Source organism: Lycorma delicatula, chromosome 1, assembly GCF_047948215.1.
Source record: "Lycorma delicatula isolate Av1 chromosome 1, ASM4794821v1, whole genome shotgun sequence".
In the NCBI taxonomy this organism is placed as follows: Eukaryota; Metazoa; Arthropoda; class Insecta; order Hemiptera; family Fulgoridae; genus Lycorma; species Lycorma delicatula.
The window spans coordinates 283501566-283522465 of record NC_134455.1 but is presented as its reverse complement, the minus strand read 5'-3'; the positions used below and the strand labels follow the sequence as shown (position 1 = coordinate 283522465).

Below are 20900 nucleotides of genomic sequence, written 5' to 3'. Positions count from 1 at the left end.
TAAAATTCTTTATTTTTTTAATTTAACAATTTTTTATTTTTTTTCGTGTGTGTGTGTTCTGTTTCTTTTGTTGCAGATACTCACAGCAGCCACCACAACAAACAAACATGGTTTCTTCACTGCGGCCACGCGGTCTTCCCAAACCCTTCCCGAACACACGTATGTCTGGAGATTAATATTATGTAGCGCAAAGAACTTCTATTTACTTCTTCTGAAAAAGCGATCGCCGCCCCAAAACCGCGATCGCGAATAGGTATTGCTAAATTTGTAAGTTCCCTATTCCCTTTCCTTTCAAGAAAGAAGAATGAGGGAACGAGCCCAGCAGCTATCAGCCCAGCAGTCACCTGCCCAACAGCCACTGACAGCATGGAAGAAAGAAGAAACCTGCACTTTCCCCCGTTCAGCCCTTCGGGGCCACGGGAATACTAAGGTTAATGGTATGTAACTTCGGTTACTGCCAATTCTCGGAAAGTGCAGGCCAAAGAAGAATGAAGAGGTCATCGGAAGAATAAGAGGAAGAAGATGAAGAAGAAGGAAGACCCTCTATTCGACCCAACATCACGGACAGGAGTCCGGAAAAGAGCCCAGCAGAGATGCGTCCTGAAAGGCAGCCATCACAGAAGTGGATGAAGAGCTTCTACTCAACCTCTCCTTTTAAAACTTACATTTAAATTAACTTAAATCAGCAATTGCGACTCCTCCGGAGGAGGGGGCGCATTGCTCCCTCCATACAGTTAGTGCCCCATTGTGGCGTATTCCTGCTAGCCTATGAAGCGTTAGCACCGAAAGGACTTCAGTGGACGGTCTGAAGGGGAATTACGTCGGGAGGACAGGTTTCAAAAGCCTAGCCTTCCGCGGTCGGCCCATGAAATGTGTTCGATAACGCTGGTTTAACAATGGATTGGAATGCAATTAAATCCGTCCTTAAAATCAAAATATAAAATAAGACAAAAATTGAAAAATTAGACCAGTTATATATATAAAATAAACCTTTAAAAACACGCCCGATAGAATCATCCAGCAGCAAGGGACACTGTCCAGGCTCTGCAATCCGTAGGAAGAATTTACAAACTCCCGCCAACTTTGCATTCCATTCCATTCCAAATAACATCGTTTTTCTCCATCTACAAACAATATTTTTACAATGCTTGAGTAATTTTATACTATAATATTTAGTTCTTATTTTACTTGGTAACGGTATTAATTAACTAATTTAATTAGTCATTAATATTTAAATATTTTAACAGTAGGTTGTTCTATTATTCTTTAAGATAAACTATTGTTTTCTTTTTCCTGTTGCATGATAAATTCTACTTTGCTTTAATTTTTTCTTTTTGTTTAAATCTTAAAAGCAGTATTGAATTTGAACTATCCACGAATTCAATTATTAAACGACTTTTGTATTTATTTAATTAATTTACACAATAAAAATTAATTTAGAGAATGAGTAGACATTTAAGAGAAAAATAAAGAAACTGGTTAGACTCAGGTTGAATGATAGCGAGGCGGTGAGATCATAAAGTCTGCATTATTTCTACTAGTCTAAAATCCTATAAATTTATTTCATTATATATACAGTATATTTTTGTGTTGTTCCCCTTAATTCATGAAATATTTTAAAAAAATATAATAAATTTGTTAAACTATCCATTTCATCAAACTGCAAAAGTATCTCCCCAATGGATTAGAAATAATAAATTGAATAATCTGTATTTTAAAAAATTATGATAATTTCATTTTATAGGGTGTATAAATAATTCTGATATAGCAACATTAAGATTATTTTTTTAGCGATTGACTATCCAAAAATTAAAATTATAAAAATGCAGAATATTTAAAAATCAACTTTAAATACAAAAAAAAATTGCTTGTATTTAAAATCGTTATGCTTAATCGTTTATACCGCTGCTGGTCAGTAAAAAACACTATCGGCTTCTTGACGTACTCTGAAACGATATGGTAATATTTTCGAAGGAATCCAATATCACTCTGTCATGATATTTAACGACGTCGTAGAGGAATATAAGCAGAACATAAGCGAGTAATTTCCCAGAGGCCGACAAGATCAAACAGATCGACTTACCTAATGCAGTCTTAAGACAATTCACCCAAAAACCTGATTCTAGACAACTGCAACTTTCTTATCGTATTCAAACAGGATGACCTTGACTGTAGCTCATATAAAATTGAATGACTCCGGACATGTCACCGGATGACTTCAAAGGTATATGCTCCTTGGCGCAGAATAAGGATGCATTCGTCTTATCGTCTTAGACAAAGAAAACTTGTTTAATAGAGAGTCCTGAGGAAGGATCGCTTTCGATAGATTTATCGCTAGTAATGACATCATAAAAAGCATTAAAGAAAATAATAGTAATGATTACGGTGCCCGACCATTCATCCGTTGACCCATCTGACGTTAACTCCAGTCATCCATTTGACATTGACGGTGTCCGACCGCTGATCAGATAAAAATCAGGTTAATTGTATTTCTTTTTTCATATAAGATAATGTCGATCATGATGAAGGACGAGAAGTTAAACTTATAAATGGGTAAGCTGTAAGATTGGATGAAAATCCAACATGCGGCATATAAACAGAGTCCAGAGTACTAACCATTATACATATGAACAATATGACCATTACGGCATATGAACAACATGACCAAGGCTGATGAGTTTAGGCTCTTGAACGCTGAAAGGAATGAAAAAGTCGTTAAAAACTAAAAGGATCGAACGGAAAAGGTCTTCTACTGATCTTGTATAAAATTAAATTGTCGAATGATTCAAATGACGACGATATTGAAGAGGCGGATGGCGACATTGAAAGGGCTACGCAATATGATACCTGTGCTGAAGGTAAACAAGCGGGTAAAAAACACTTTAATTGGAGGGTAATAAACGTCAGTTAGCATGTGTTGTTCTCCTTAAAATAAACGCTAGATCCTATAATACAAAAAATTAAGGATCATGAACATCGAAGAAAAACCGATCACTTTTAACAAATATTGTGATTACATCGACGATGAAAGTTTTCATCTCACACCGGGCACATTACTGATGATCTACATGTTTGTAGATTATCACCCGACTTTGTAGAACACCCGACTTAAAACCGACAAGCAAATCTTATCAATGGGATTTGATTTACAGCAAGGCGACCCGCTTAATACTATCAGGACAGACAAAAAGCAGAACATTCTATAATTATAACCATTATATCAGTTGTTCAGACTGGACCGAAGAGACCGGTCAAACAATTAGATGCGTTATTAAAACAATCCCGACACAATAGTTCTGCCAGTGAAGGACTTTGCCACAGTCACAGTGTTTCGTCAAGATGCCGATGTCATCGTACATTGAGTCGGGCAAGTCGTCTGATCATTTCTGTTGTATGCCGTCATCTAACATTGGTGACGCCTCAATCTATTGCTGCCTAAGTGATCGTACGCCTGCATCTCATAGTTTATTCAATCGTTGCCGGAGCCGTCACTGGTTCACTCCCATCAGGGGCACCACAGGAAAAACAGACGGTTCGTGAAAACAGCGCAAAGATAGGAGTTAAACGCATAAACTGTACGATGAATGAAGAGCTCACTTAGAAACAAAAATAGAGTCTATCGAAATGAAAATGTGGAAAAAGCCAGGAAGCAGTAGCGACTACGACATGCATGACTTCGATTTGACGAAACTAAGGAAGGGTGAAATCATTTAACGTAAAATTTAAAAAGTTTCGTTGATATGATGTCTGCTTAATTTTATTTCTTGTTACTTCTCTGTGTTCTAACAAGTTATGTACATCATATGTTCAAACGCGTTATGTACATTAAAGGGCCTTTCCAAATCAATACTGGTGTAACCAACAGGCGGTATATAAGACATTGTCAAAGTGTAGATAAAATTTATTAAGTTTCATCACCAATTTTTCAGAAACATGTTTTAAACTTTTCCTTTCCAGAAAAAAGTTTATAATCCACATTAAAACATTTGCATACATAATTTAAAATATTAATTCAAAATTTGTAGCACTTAACCCTTAAATACATTTTTTTTTTTTAACATTGGACATCCTAAAAGGGACACATTTTTTTACTAATATGGTAATTAGATTCTAAATGTTATATAATCTATAATATGACTTTACATCCAGGTTACTTGCATATTAAAACATTCTTATCAACATTTCAAAACCCATTTTTATAAATAACTGCTAGAATATGTTTAATATGTAATTTGGCTTGTTTGCGTGGTAGTGATGGTAACAGATTATAACCTTAAGAAAATATCTTAAATTTTTTGATTAGTATCAAATGATTTCCACTATCTATAACGAATGATACAGTAGAGTTAATTTTTTAAGAGATTCAATAGTTTATTTACCTATCACCTTTGAAAAATGTAAAAATCATGAGATACGGTTGTCCATTGTTTTAATAATTTCAGTGATTGTCACTAATGGCACTCATTCCACTTAACCTGTAAAATTACATTCTTATATCAACCTTCACATAATCTTAAAATTCACTTTAATAAATTTATTAATATTCTAATCTAATTAGATTAAATTATACCTTTAAGTATAGACTTGACATGTTACTCAGAATAATCTATATCTTCATAATCCTTTATCAACTCTTTGATAGCATTTAAAATTGTATATCTTTGTAAGCTAGTTGGTTTTTGCACCAGCCTGTTGATTCTAAAACCTAAAAATATTCATTTAGTGGACTGTATTTCCAATAGTGATTCATCCGTCGGGTGGATAATAAATAATGTGCAGAATTGCCCAAAATCTTATTATTGTTGTTCATTGAAAACCATTAATAGCTTAATGTTAACTTACGCAGAACTGTAATCTTACAATCGTGAATTTTAAATGTCGACATGAATTCTCTTGATTTATGAAGCATAAGATTATAAGAAGAAAATCAAAACATAATATTTAAAGAATTTTTATATTACCTTAGATTCACATATTAAAACATAACATAATATATTAGATTCACGTATTAAAACATAACATAAGATATTAGATGCATTAATTGAAACATATTAAATTTTTAACAAGCAATTATAGAGAAAGAGTTTACATTTTGTAGTGTCTTATACATTAGATTGAGGCGAACTGATAGAACATGGTTTTAATATGTTAAAAGAAAACAATACAACAATCCAAAAGATGATTTTCTTTTGTTTTTAAATTAAAGTTCTTCTTATTACCATAAACACATGACATGATATAGTTAAATCTTAATAAATAATACAAAACTTATTACATTGCTAATACACAGCTACATAAATCCGAACTCCTATCGTTCGAGTAGCGGACTGATGCGAGCACATTCCGCAGCAGAGAATAGTACTAACTAACCAGCAGGACGCGAACCATATGTTCGGTAGAAACACGCTGAACACAGCCAAATAACTGATGATTTCTTTACCCACTTCTAACCTCCATATTACATTCAAAAAATTGTTAAAAGAAAAGATTTGTTAATATTTTGATAATGTACTATAGAAAATATCAAAATGTTCAGTTATTATTTTTAGTCAAAAATTGATACCAGATCTAACACTAAAAGCTTTTTTGTAATTTACTTCTGTTTTATATAATTACCTTTTTTGATGCAATATTTGTCAATAGTTCAATAAAATTTTGCTGAATAATTTGATGTAATGTATGTGAATTTCTATTGAATTTAGGCAAAATAGTATTCAATTAATCAGAAACTATACTGATTGTAGGTAAACAATATGTGTTACAACATGTTTAATTTTTTGTCAAAATTATTATGAAAAGAAATTTTAGGAAATTACTATACTTTTAAATGGCTTTGATAATTGTAAGTATATAATTCAAAATATTTGATTGAAATTCATTATTGGTCATGTTTCAACATAAATGGTCAGGATATTATGACATATATTTTCTTATTATTAAGAACAACATGTAAAATAAAGTAAACTGAAATAACTGACTGACAATATCATCAAACTGGTGATATCACTCATAACCATACATGGTCATGACATATACAGGAGCTAGTAACAGTGGTAATGCCATCTATTCTATCTTGCAGTAAAACTAATAACTTTCAACTTAATCATGGTGAACATTAAATCATAGTGTTTTTATACTGGTTTTGAACTATCTGTAACAACATTTTAAAATAAAAAACTAAAAATCTCAAAATAAAATGAAATATTCAATTCACTTGCTGAGAAAGAAAAAGAATAAAAAATACTCACATTTTAAATACAAAAATTTATTAATAGACATCAGATAACAGAATAAAAAACAAAACACTTGAAACTAAAATAAAAGCAAACCTCCAACTAAAAAGTATTTTTATATTACAATTAAATATTACTTTTTGTGTACATTTAAAATTATGGTGTAGTGAAAAACATATTATTACAAGATTAAATATAAGCCATTAAATGAATAAGACGGTTTTTTGAAAATAATTTACAAAACTTATCATTTGCTTCATAAAAAAAGAACTCATTTTTAATTGGAAGAAATAGTTTACACTCAGTCACCTAGCCCTTATTATTAAATAATTACATTTTTTGTGTTCTGTACAGTGCTGTAAAAAGTAATTAGATTACAGAAAATCAACAAATGAAGTACAAAATTCCTTAAGATATCTTTTTAAGAAACATGTATATAACACAGGACAAAATAAGTTAATTACGTGTGAATGAGTTACAGTTTTTTTTTTACACATTTATATTATAAAAGTGATAACAAATATCTTAACATCAATAAATAATCTCTGAATATTTTATTTACAATATTAAAACTCAGAAAAATATCCAAGGTAAATCATCTGTAAGTCTATTAAAACCTTTATGTATTCACACACGACACTCACGCGCGCACACAGACAGTTCAGTTTTTTTTATACAGTAAAAGGAAATTTGTACATTTAGTCACCAGCTCACTGAAACAACAAAAAAAATCATACATGAATAATAAAATGTTAAGATTAAATGAAATCAAAATATATCAACTGGAATATACAAGTACCATTATTTATTTATTTATTTTTTTTTACATATTGTTATATACTTTCTTTAAGAATTATAGCAAAAATGTGAAATAAAATTAGCAATTCTTACAATAAATGGAATGGGTACTAAGAAGTTTCAAAATACTTAAAACACTAAACAATTTTTTATTTATAAATAAATAATAAGTTTAATTCTGAAATAAATGACAAAATGCTGGTCATTTCAAAGATAATGGTATACTTTGCAAAAAAAATTTGCCACTACTTTCTTGTATGAAGTAAAGGAAATATTGTGATAGCAAAAAATTTTGGTTTTCATTAGTGAAATAAAATTTTATGTACTTTTAAAAATGTGTATATGTAATTTCATAGGCATTATTACATACATATGTGTATATGTAAAGATTTGGTGAAACATCTGATTATTTAATATTAATTGAAAATTATAATTAAGATCATATTATTTTTGGATTTTCTAGTTTAATTTTATCTACATTAAAGTTAACTACAGAGTGATTGAAAAATAGACCCAACATATACACTGAAGCAAACATGCACAATCTTTAATAAACTGCAAAACTTCTTATCTTTCATTTGTTCATTACTCCTTTGATATTGCTGGGCAATATTCTCCCTAAGTCAGAGTTGATCATCATTTCGTTTGTTTTTTGTTGCTAAACATTTGATTGCTCTTTGGTTTAATATAATTCTTCTGATCTTAATTTGTTCTCTAGTTTTCACATATTCATCATCTTCTCTAATTCTTTTCATTCTTCCCTGGTCTTAACATTTTCTTCCTCTTTATATTCATCTTGTCGGTTTTTGAGACATATTTCTTCATGTTATCTTTCTTTTTCCTGTATGATTATTCACCAAATAATACAATAATAAAAACTGAATACTTTACATTGTTAGGTCAAAATTAACATTTGTAATCAGTATACAGGAGTTCACTAAACAGAATAGTTTAATTATTAACTTTTATTTATACTACACACCAGAAATCTAAAACTTTTGTTAATCAGCAACTCACAAAGATACAAATAATACTGATCTAGTAATATGAGTAATAAAGGGACTTTTACTCTATCCTAATATTTCATGTAAGATTGTTGAATTAAAATTGCATAAATATTTTATGTTAATAAAAACTAGTATTTCAGCAGTTGTGTAACTGTCCACTTTATTGAAGAATTGTAAGATTGTATCTCACTTTCAAATGAAGAAAGTTTAAATAAAGTGCAGCAAAAAATGTGTATAAGTAATTTAATAGGTGTATAAGGAAGTCATGTAGTATCCACATCAGATTTTTATATATAAATTTTTCGATACAGTGAGCAAGAAAAATTTGTTAAACTCATTCTCTTAACTGTAAATTATCTGTAATTATTGGATTTCAGAATTAATACGTTATTTTTTGCATTATATTATCTATAATTTATAAGATTTGTACAGAAATTTGTTTATCATAAATGTATTCCAGAGGTTGATAGATGCAATTGAATGGATATTATATCATACAGGGAACACCATCCTATATTTCAGCATATCTATAAGTATGGCTACCTCTGTCTGATGTTTGAAACACACAGGCACACACACATCAGATTACAAGGGTAATCAAATGTTTACTGGAAGACTAATCAGTTTCACTGAGATTTTTATATTTCTTCTAATTTTCAGTAGCTTTTTGATTTTATTACTGGAATGTTTTTTTATCGCTTTTTATGTTTTTGTACAGATAACAAGTAATAAAGTAATTTACATCAGCATTTGAATATATCCATTAAGAAAATTATTTAAAATTGTATCAATAATAAACAAATAATTATAAATTAGTAATTAATGGAATTAGCTATCTCAAACAGTAACCAGAATGGGTTACTTGCTCACAAAATATGCAAACAAGATATATTCCATTGCTTGCAAATTCATTCAGCAAATTAGTGATATATCATTATACTACCAAACAAAATAGAAGTTTTAAATGTTAATTAAGTTTAAAAAAAATAAAATAAATCAATACCTAAAGGTCAACATGTGAATTGAGAGGCTACCTTTCTAATTTTTGTATATCAATAACTAATTTTTTTTGAGATTTTTTAAAACAATATATTACTAAAGTCGATTTTTGTAGGTAATGGTTTCCCACTGACTCACTGTTTACAACTGTTGCCTCTTATACTAAACATTTGCTTAAAACACACCTACCAAAAACCATAGATAATTTTTATAAAACATTTCTGCAAAGTCATTTTGGGGGTGGCTGTTTATTGCATAGTTTATGAACTTCTATGTACATGATTTGCAAATTTTTTGAGAATTTGAATACACAAAAAAAAGAAACCTACAATAAAACAGTTTCAAAATAGGATCTTAGCAAGGCCATTTAAAAATATTTTTTGAAAAGATCTTCACATACTGGATCAGTACAGTAATAGGAGGTCTAGGTCTACATTCAAATTTGACAAGGATAGAAGAAATTTTCAAAAAAATACTAGCAATTTTTTCCCTAAATTATGCAGAAATTATTACTTATTAAAACTATCATCCATCACCCTGCAATCCATGTGGCTCGATCAATCATTAGGCAATACATTACAGGAGAGGCTTTAACAATTTAATGGTTGGCAGGACTACATGTCAATCGTCATAATAAAATTTGGAGACTTCAAATGATATATACTTTCATTTCTTTCCGATCCTTAAAGTTCTTTGAGCACTATCAAAAAATTATTTATGGTTATCCATTTTCTTGTGTATGAGTGAATTTGAATCATGTAATTCTTCCAATACTTTTTTCAAATACTTCTTATTATTTATTAGTTATTTAAACAATTTATTGTTATATATGTCTAAACAAATAAAAATATACTGCTAACATAGTAATAGTCACGTATTGCATTCATTTCATTTTTACATACTATTTATTTAACACAATATGTAAAATATTAAGCTACTACATTAAGATAATTATTAATTACACAATACTTCACATCTAAAAATACAAAAAAGCAGTTGCATTTCGAAGCAATATTTCTTTATTTGAAGAAAAAAATTGAAGATAAGATGGTATGAACAGCAGAAATAAATGAATTAATGAATAAAAATTGGCATGTTAGGCCTATTAAGATTTTTTAATACATTACAATTACAAAAAAATAAGTTCAATATATATATTCAAATCTAATTGAATTAAGATATTTGAGTAACCAACATTCATGAAAATACAGCTGAAATACAGCATGTTATCCTCTCAAAATTCATTGAACTCTGAAACCAGTTTTACTGGAAATTTTGGGATCACCGATTTCATTACAAAAAAACTTTAATAAATACGAAAAGGATGAAAAATTGCATCATACTTTGAAAAATTAATTTCAGCTTAATTTAGTAATAAATTTAAAAAAAAAATAATAATAATAATAAATGCACATATCCAATGGAATACTAGTGATATGTAGAAAGACAATAATAAAGAAATCTCAAAAATTACTTCCATGTTCTTTCCAGAAATTCTACATAGATATTCTACAAGTTTATATAACACAAGCTTAATTTAAAACAATCTCATTACAGAACTGTTTAATAATTTAATAGTAAATAAGTGGTTACAAAAAGTAGAGATTCTGCCTCATTTCAAGACACTTCTAACTTTAAATTACAAAAAAAAAAAACAGCATATTTAAAAATTACAAAGAGTACTGACAATGTACTTATTATTAAAAATATTTGAAAAGTTTATTAAAAGGAATTTTTACGGACAAGATTGTTTTTGAAAGAAACATGAATACATTAATATAAGATTTTTCAAATGGCATCTAAGGAGAGTGATAATTTAATATTATTCCATGGCAATAGATTTTTTTTTAACAGTAGTCAATTAAAATCAAATTATAAAAAAATTATAGAAGCTCTAAAAACAAGCTGTGCCAATAATATTTTTATGAAATAATTATTTTTGGAGATATTTGCATTTCTTCCTTCCTTCTCCTTAAATCACCAACATCCATGATCATACTATAAATAAACAATACGTAATACTCTGTGACTATACTGTGGAATATGTATTGTGGAATTCCTAAAGACTAATTGAAAATGAATATCATTGTTAATTTTCAATTCATCAGCACTTTCCAGTTTTATCTGTTTATTTTGCTGCACAATAAACTTATAATTAGATTAAATTTTTTTTTTTTTTAATTATTCCTTATAATGAAATAAACATTTTGTTATAATAAAACAAATAAAAATGTTATTAAAAAGGCCTAATATGTTAAGGCCTAAATGTTATTAAAAAGTACTCATGCATCAATACAACCTTAAATTTGACAAACTGTTTAGTAATTTTAAATTACGTTAATTAACTTTTTTACAGAATTATTTTATCAAAGGTATAGTTGAATTTCTCAGAGTTATGAAAATGACACTAGAAGATTGTACATAACAAATAAACATTAAAATTATGTTTTTTCTGTTGCTTTCAAAAAACCTAAACAAAAGGTATTTTCTTTAATAATAACTAACTAATGTGAATAACAGATTAAACTCAAAAATGTAAATTATAAAAAACGGTTGATAAGAACAGAGTTTAATTTTGTATGATTCTTTAAAGCAATTATTTTCAAAAATATATACATCTCAAACTCAGGTATTTTCTACTGTATTCCTTCCCATACCTTTTTATTACTAGCTCATGAATCACTGCCAAATGAAATTGGAAAAAAAAACAAAAAACCACATGCTATTTTCAGTTATTTAAAAGACCATGCGCTTGCTTTAATCCCATGTACATAGTCATGATCCCATGTCAACTTCCATGACAGAGTAACAGCTTCTTTACTTTCTAGGTTCAAATCTCAAAAAATCTTGGCATTTTTCAAGGTTATAAAATTATAAAAGAAAGGAAGTAATTGGGCAGAGATATGTATATATTCATAACAGAGAGAGGAGGAAAAATTGGGAGAGAAAGAGAGAATAAATAAATAATCTGACAACCCAAGAAGCACATAAACAGTGAAAATCATATTTTTATTATTTTTTTTTATTTAATGTTATTAAAATATTTATCAACAAAGTAATATTTTTTCTGTAAAAGAAATTTTTTTAATTGTATTTTAAATAAATCTGTTGGAAGATTTTTCATCCCACTAGAATAAGATAAATTTTAGTCAGAACAAACATTGTTTTTCATTAACTGTAAAATGATACAGGCTATCCCTTGAATCAATCAACTATTTCCTTGAAACTGATATAGAAGGTAAAATACAGTTTGGATTTAAAGATAATGTTCTGGACTAACTGGATGCAAAATACAATCTTAAACGAACTGTCAAACTCCCAGTATACTCTCTTGCTTGAAGATTTATTACAAAATATTCTTATTATTCTAATCTTACCCACATTAGTACAATTAACATAATTCATAAGTTATTTTAATTCACAATTTTAATTTTTCAGGAGTTTGTTTTTTTATTCTATTATTTTCTGTATTGAACAAAATCTTCCTTTAGTATGAACAACTACGTAATGTTTATTAATAAATTAGCAAGAGTAATAATGTTAATTATTACATTATTCACATATTTATAAAGAGAAAAGTAATAAAAGTAAAACTAAAAATAACAAACCATTATATAAAAAAATTCAGATTATCAACTCAGTTGTATACTACAGTTGTCGTAACATAACATAATTTTGTTAGCGTAAGATGGAGCTGTTCAAGTACAGTATTACATCTTTACAGTATTATAATCACGATAAGATTCAGAAATAAAAAAGTGAAAGAGCAACTGTAAAATCTAAGGTTTCCATTTCATTATAAAATTAATATATACATATAAAAAAAGAACTGTATAACAAGGACATCAACCTGGAATTATGAATAATAATTTTTTTTTTCAACACTCATCTGGAGTTGAAGCCTGGGCACCTGAAATAGTGGTACATGTGCAGAAATTGGTTAATTTTGAATTTGGTGTTGCAAGAGTACCTCTGCATTTTATGAATGGAGAGGTCACAAATTAAGTTTTTATACAATATGAAAAATATTAGCACTTTATGGCACCAGAAAAAAGGCTTGCATTTTTCAATCTAGGGACAATCAACTTATGGATTAGCCTGGATTTCTTGAATAGTCAGTTTAAAAATTATCTCTGATATTAAAATGTTGTATCATTGCAACATTATAAAATTCAATTCTGTCTTAGGCTAAGATTCCTTTGGCTTGAAAAAAGAATTGAATGATTTTAAAGAGGTCAGTGAAAACAGTTTAATTTTAAGTGCCTATTAATAAAAATTTTATCACAGATTTTAGGCATAAAAATATTTATAGTAGGTATACTTATAATAGGTATAAGAATAATTTTATTTAAATCAAGGAATAGGCGAGATATTGAAGATCAGTCCATTAGTTTCTGACATACAGAGCTAATTTTAGACTTTTACTGATCCAAGCATTTATTACAGAAATATATATGTGCCATCAAAAAATGTAGTTTTGAAGAATTTTGGCAAATTGAATCATTAAACAAAATATCATTAAATAAATTAACAACAAAAAATAAATTGATTCCTGCGACAACTGTCTAGGGCTTTATTCACTGTCACAACCAATTGCTGAACTGATTGACAGGATCCTGTAAGAAATGATCTCATCCAAATCCAACTAGCCTCAGTAACCCTGATGCCAAAAAAAATAATAATTTTCTCATTAAAACCTCACAATTAAATAGAATTAAATAACTTCTACCACAAAAAATAACTAATCATAATAAAGTATTTTGTTGTGAATAAATACTGAAGAACAATGCTGAAAAGTCTCTATTTACAGAATGCTTTACAAAATAAAATTCCAAGTAACAGAAGTAATAATTATACAAATGTGTTAGTAACAGTTAATGAATAGATTATAAATCAAAACATTATAAAAAGATAAAAAAAGTGAGCTACAGTTATTAAAGTAAAAGCAACCAGTGTAAGTAAATTTTTGGATTGATAACTACTGTTACTATGTACGCAGTTCTATTAACATTAAATACATATAAATAAACATATCTGAAACAGCTACTAATTCATGTGATATTTTATCATCTAATACAAAAAACAGTCATGTAAATATGAATAATCATTTCTTGTTTTAGCACCAAATTAATACATCATACTTTTTACATGTAATCATTAAACAGCTAAGAAAGAGAAACACATTAAATTATAATTAAACATCAAGAAAGACAAAGGAAATTGATCCACAGATGCCACTTCTGTAATAAACTAAGGAAGATAAGACATCTGATTAACATTCATTAAATTCCGCACTACCTTTATCATTACTAAACGTTTCTCAAGGACAGCTTTAGAAAATCTGAAATAACGTAACTAGAACTTTTTAATTAAAAAATAATATGGCTCGCTTTGCTCCCACTTCCCATTTTCTCCTGTTTCCCTTTTCTTCTCCTATTTCTCCTATTTCTCTTTTCCCTTTCCATTTCCTTTTCCCCATTTTACCCTTCTTCCCCTTTACCGTTTTTGATTTTTTCCTATTTCCCTTTTCTGATTTTTTCCTTTCTTCCTTCTTCCCTGGTTTTCGATTCCAGTTGGTTTTCAATGAATTTCAGTATAGGTTCACTTTGCCGCTAATCAGAATTCATGGTAAAATTCTTTGTTATTCCTAATTAAAAAGAAAAGCCTTTTCCGGACACATGTTTATTATGAACTTTTTTAATTAGTTTAAACAGAGAAATACAGCTGTAAAATTTAAAGGCATTCTTCTGGAGCACTCACACACTCATTCTGTCGCTCTGCGCGCACACATAACGTATTAATATTACTTATTTGACAGATGTAATGAATTACTTCATTTCCATGCTTTACCTATGCTTTTAATCTCAACCAATTTTTTTTGCATCTGACATCTTCAATTATTTGCTTTACATATTCTAATTTTTTAATTCCCTTTTAATTTAATTATTTATTTATTCTAAATTTAATTTAATATTATTTTATTTAATTTTAATTTTTTATTATATTTATTTAATCCCTTTCCTCTTCGCCCATTTCCCTTTCCCTCTTCCTCTTTTTTTTCTGTTTCACCTTTCCATTTCCTTTTCCTGTTTTTCCTTTTCCCCATTTTCCCCTTTTTTCTTTTTTCCATTTCTTCCCTTTTACCTTTTTCAATTTTTCCCTATTTCTCTTTTGCCCTTCTTCCCCGTGCGTAAATTGGTCCAATAGTTTTTTAGTCTATAGCAGACACACATATTGAAAACACTGCAATGGAATTGTAAATGTAAAATATTTAGTACAGCGCATGTTGCTTTTACGCTCAACAGACGCTGTTAACAAAAAATTTAGTTTTTTATTGATTTGAAATAAAAATAAAAATTTCACAAAATCCTTTCTTAGTGTACGCCTACTTAAAGATATGAAGGCACCCTGAAAATTTCAAGTCTCTACCTATAATAATTTTGGTTGTATGTTGATTACGAGTCAGTGAATCGGTCAGGATGTTATCTTTTATATAAGAGATCTCTCCAAAATGTACAAACTCTTTTCTACTTTATTTTAATTAAATTTCTTGAATTCCAGTACCTCCAAATTTGTCTGAATATCAGATAAAGAATGTTTGTTATTAATAAGGTGGTCAGCCACATTAGATAAACCCAATATACCATTTTATAATTTCTAATGCGTTCTAAAAATCTAGTTTACCTATATATATGGTGAATCATTGAATTTTATTTTATAAATTTTGCATGAATTATATGTCAGTGTGATTGTTATTTTTTACATATTTTATTATATGAAAATTGTTTGTCTTGAATGCTGGTTTAAATTTACTTTTATCATAAATATTTTAAATATTAGTTATCTTTTCAACTACATTATCAATGTACAAATATTTTAAATATACGTTGTAAATTTTTTGTATTTCATTTATATGTATAAGAAATGTGGTATTTTTAATTTTTTAAATTTGTTTTTTGTATTTATTAACAATTAAAAAAACATTATAGCCATTATATTTAGCATTTTTTTTTTTTTTATAATATCTATTTCGTTGTTTAATTTATTTTTATTATATTGTGTGTAATTAATTGCTCTAATAATCATGTGTGCAAATGTACTAATTTTGTGTGACCATGGTCCAAGATTTATTTACAGGGTTTTGAAGATAAAATTATTTATGGCATTATTCATACACATGGTATCCTATTATGGAGCAGGTATGTTGATGATGTTTTCGCAGTTTATAATCCCATTATACACAATGAACATTTAATAATTTTGAATAAAATTAATTCATTTTATAATAGTTTGAAATTTACTTTTAAAATTGACATAAATAGAGAAATAATTTTTCTAGATGTTAATATCAAAATTAACAAAAATAATCAATTTATAATGTCAGTATATAGGAAACCCACAACCAATAAAACCACAATACATAGAAATTCAAATCATTCGTGGTCACACAAAAATTACTGCATATACACATATGGTAAAAGGAGCAATTAATTACACACAATATAATAAAAATAAAAGTAAATTAAACAATGAAATACATATTATAAAAAAAATTGCTAAACAATATGCTATAATATGTTTTTTTTAATTGAATAAAAGCAGCAACAGATGGCAGCATGTCCTTAGATAAAAATAGATATAATCAGAATGTAAATAAATAATTCAAATCCACTCAGTAATGTAACATTGGCTGGCCAAGTTATATGGTAAAATTTTCTAATTATTTTATTTTAAAATTTAATTTTTAATTCTTAATTGACATCATATTTAAATATATGTAGTTATTTTATTTAACTGATTTCATATTTTGTATATATGATAATTTTAATCTTTTAATTTTTATTCTAAAAAATAAAGTTTGATATGTAATTTTTATAATTTATATTCAACTGATGATGCGGGATCCCATGAAGTGATCTTGGAATAAAGAAAAGAAAAAATAAATAAGTGTCATTGCATTTACTTTGTAATTCTGTTCTTGGGTTGTTCAAGTTGGTTTTTGATTATAAAAAATACATATATATATATATATATATATATATGTATAATTTCAATAAGAAATGAAATATTGGGAATTAGCTTACAATCATTACATTGGATGTACTATGGTCTTTTCTCACCCTTTATATTTATCATTTTACTTGTTTAGGTTATCACTATTTTAAAAGATTATTTTTGAATTAAAAAGTTCTAGTTGGTATGTTATTTCAGATTTTCTAAAGATGTCCTTGAGAAATATTTAGTAATAATAAAGGTAGTGTGGAATTTATTGAATGTTAATCAGATGTCTTATCTACCTTGGCTTATTACAGAAATGACATCTGTGGATTAACCTCCTTTGTCTTCCTTGATGTTTAATTACAATTTAATATGTTCTGTTTTTTAGTTGTTTAATGATAAAAAAGTATGATTATTTATGATAAAAGTAAATTTACACCAACACACAAGACAAACAATCATATAATAAAATATTTAAAAAAATAACAATCACACTGACATATAATTCAATCAGAATTTATAAAATAAAATGAAATGATTGTGACCATACAGGTAAAAATAATAGGTCTTTTAAAACACATTAGAAATTATAAAATGGTAAATTGGATTTATTTAATGTTGCTGAACACCATATTAATAACAAATATTCTGTATTTGATATCCAGACAAATTTGGAAATAGTGGAAATCAAGAAATTTAATTTAAATAATAATGGTAAAAGTTTAGACCTTACGGAGAGATTTTTTTATAAATAAGCACAAAAGGATTTCCAACTTGATCAACTTTCAGACAGTATATGAAGATGATACTCTTATAAAATCAGCAACAAATGGCAGCACGTTTTTAGATAAAAATAGATATAATCAGAATGTTTATACATAATTTTAAATCCACTCGGTAATGTTACATGGTAAAGATTTTCTAATTATTTTATTTTTAATTCTTAATTGACGTCATATTAAATAAATGTAATTTTATTTAATTGACTTCATATTTTGAACTTTTTTCTCTTCAGTCATTTGGTTTGATGCAGCTCTCCAAGATTCCCTATCTAGTGCTAGTTGTTTCATTTCGGTATACTTCCTACATCCTACATCCCCAACAATTTGTTTTACAAATTCCAAACGTTGCCTACCCATATAATATTTTCCTTCTACCTGTCCCTCGAATATTAAAGGGACTATTCCAGGATGCCTTAATATGTGATGTATAAGTCTGTCTCTTCATTTAACTATATTTTTCCAAATGCTTATTTCTTCATCTATTTGCCCCAACACCTCTTCATTTGTCACTTTATCCACCCATCTGATATTTAACATTCTCCTATAGCATCACATTTCAAAAGCTTCCAATATTTTCTTCTCAGGTACTCCAATCGTCCAAGTTTCACTTCCATATAAAGCTATGCTCCAAACATATACCTTCAAAAATCTTTTCCTGACATTTAAATTAATTTTTGATGTAAATAAATTACATTTCTGACTGATGGCTCATTTCGCAGCTGCCATTCAGCATTTTATATCACTCCAGCTTCATCCATCTTTAGTAATTCTACTTCCCAAATAACAAAATTCTTCTACCTCCATAATTTTTTCTCTTTCTATTTTTACATTCAGTGGTTCATCTGCATTATTTCTACTACACTTCATTATTTTCGTTTTGTTCTTGTTTATTTTCATGCGGTAGTGCTTGCGTAGGACTTCATTTCATCCATGTCCCTTCTAAATCTTTTTTACTCTCAGCTAGAATAACTATATCATCAGCAAATCACAGCATCTTTAGCTTTTCACCTTGCACTGTTACTCCGGATCTAAATTGTTCTTTAACATCATTAACTGCTAGATCTGTGTAAAGATTAAAAAGTAACGGGGATAGGGAACATCCTTGTCAGACAACCTTTATTATGGCTTCTTTCTTATGTTCTTCAACTATTACTGTTGCTGTTTGGTTCCTGTAAATGTTAGCAATCGTTCTTCTATCTCTGTATTTGAACCCTAATTTTTTTTTAAAATGCTGAATAATTTATTCTAGTCTACATTAACAAATGTTTTTTCTAGGTCTATAAATGCCAAGTATGTTGGTTTTTTCTTTAATCTTCCTTCTACTATTAATCTGAGCGCTAAAATTGCTTCCCTTGTTCCTATATTTTTCCTGAAACCAAATTCGTCTTCTCCTAACACTTCTTCCACTCTTCTCTCAATTCTTCTAACAGATTCGAGTTAAGATTTTTGATGCACGATTAGTTACGCTAACTGTTCTGTATTCTTCACATTTATCAGCTCCTGCTTTCCTTGATATCATGACTGTAACACTCTTTTTGAAGTATGACAGAACTTCCCCCTTTTTGTAAATATTGCACACCAGTATAATCTATCTATTGCTTCCTTACCTGTGCTGCACAGTAATTCTACGGGTATTCCATCTCTTCCAGGAGCCTTTCTACCATTCAAATCTTTTAATGCTCTCTTAAATTGAGATTTCAGTATTGTTTCTCCCCTTTCATCTTCTTCAACTTCCTCTTAAAAACATCATTTTCTAATTCATTTCCTCCATATAACTCTTCAATATATTCCACCCACCTATCGACTTTACCTTTCATATTATAAATTGGCGTACCATCATTGTTTAACACATTATTTGATTATAATTTCCAAAATTTTCCTTAACTTTCCTGTATGCTCTGTCTATTTTCCCAATGTTCATTTCTCTTTCCACTTCTGAACACTCTTCTTTAATCCACTCTCCTTTCGCTAGTTTGCACTTCCTGTTTATAGTATTTCTTAATTGTCAATAATTCCTTTTACTTTCTTCATCACTAGCATTCTTATATTTTCTACGTTCATCCATCTGCTGCAACATATTGTCTGAAACCCAAGGTTTTGTACCAGTTCTCTTTTTTCCCCCTAAGTTTGCTTCTGCTGATTTAAGAATTTCCTTTTTAACATTCTCCCATTCATCTTCTACATTTTCTGCCTTATCTTTTTTACTCAGACCTGTTGCAATATCCTCCTCAAAGATCTTCTTTAACTCCTCTTCCTCAAGCTTCTCTAAATTCCACCGATTCATCTGACACCTTTTCTTCAGTTTTTTAAACCCCAATTTCATTATCCCAAGAGAAATTATCATCTCATAAGGCTTCACAAACTTTTACACTGTAGGCAACAAAAATATTTATTTTATCAGAAAGGGAAATAATGCCATTCAATCAACAGTACATCTACCTTAGAATCACAATGCACAATTTTTGTAAGTTTTATAAATGGTTTTTAATAAGTTGTACTTAATCTCTATTTAATTATTATATATTTCATAAGTTTAATCAATTATAAATTACTATGTACAGTAAAAATATGATATTCTGCTTTCAACGGTTTGATCCACTTAACAGTGGGAGGGCTTGTACAGTCTTCATCTCGATCCCACTCTATAAACTTCATTCAGTAACATTCAGAAGTGGTTGGCAGTTTTTCCACTGTTATGTTTCAGATGAACATAAAGAGAAAAACATATAGAAAGCTTAGTGAACATTTATGGCTTAATGTTTTGATAAAAATGTGTAAAAGACAAAAATATAAATAAGCTTACAGTAAACCATTTTAAATGATTAAATAAAATGTGTTCCTGCAAACAATTCATTAATCGAGCACTCAAAAAATGGAATTACTAAGTGGACTTAAGTCATCAAAGACAAACCTACTGTGGAGGTGTTAAATGGTGAGGCTATCATGTAATATATTATAAACCTGTAAACAGAAAAAGAAGTAGAAAATAAAATGTAAAAAGATATCAGAGTTAACATCAGATAGAGCTAGGTTATTGATACATTACAGATTTATGAAATTTCCCAAATCCAAATACCAATGAA

General features: G+C 28.4%; 1 protein-coding gene across 17 annotated transcripts in view; it reads right to left on the bottom strand.

Annotated features, from left to right (window-relative positions):
* Positions 1-6244: 6244 nt before the first annotated feature.
* Positions 6245-20900, bottom strand: part of LOC142332279 (uncharacterized) — a 663646-nt gene continuing 648990 nt past the window's right edge. For all 17 annotated transcript variants that reach the window (XM_075378625.1, XM_075378616.1, XM_075378717.1 and 14 more), the window contains one exon: positions 6245-6946. Coding sequence is in view for 1 of the 17 variants with exons in the window: in XM_075378717.1 (XP_075234832.1) it covers positions 6944-6946 (3 nt within the window). In the remaining 16 variants the exon portion in view is untranslated. The remainder of the gene's footprint in view (positions 6947-20900) is intronic.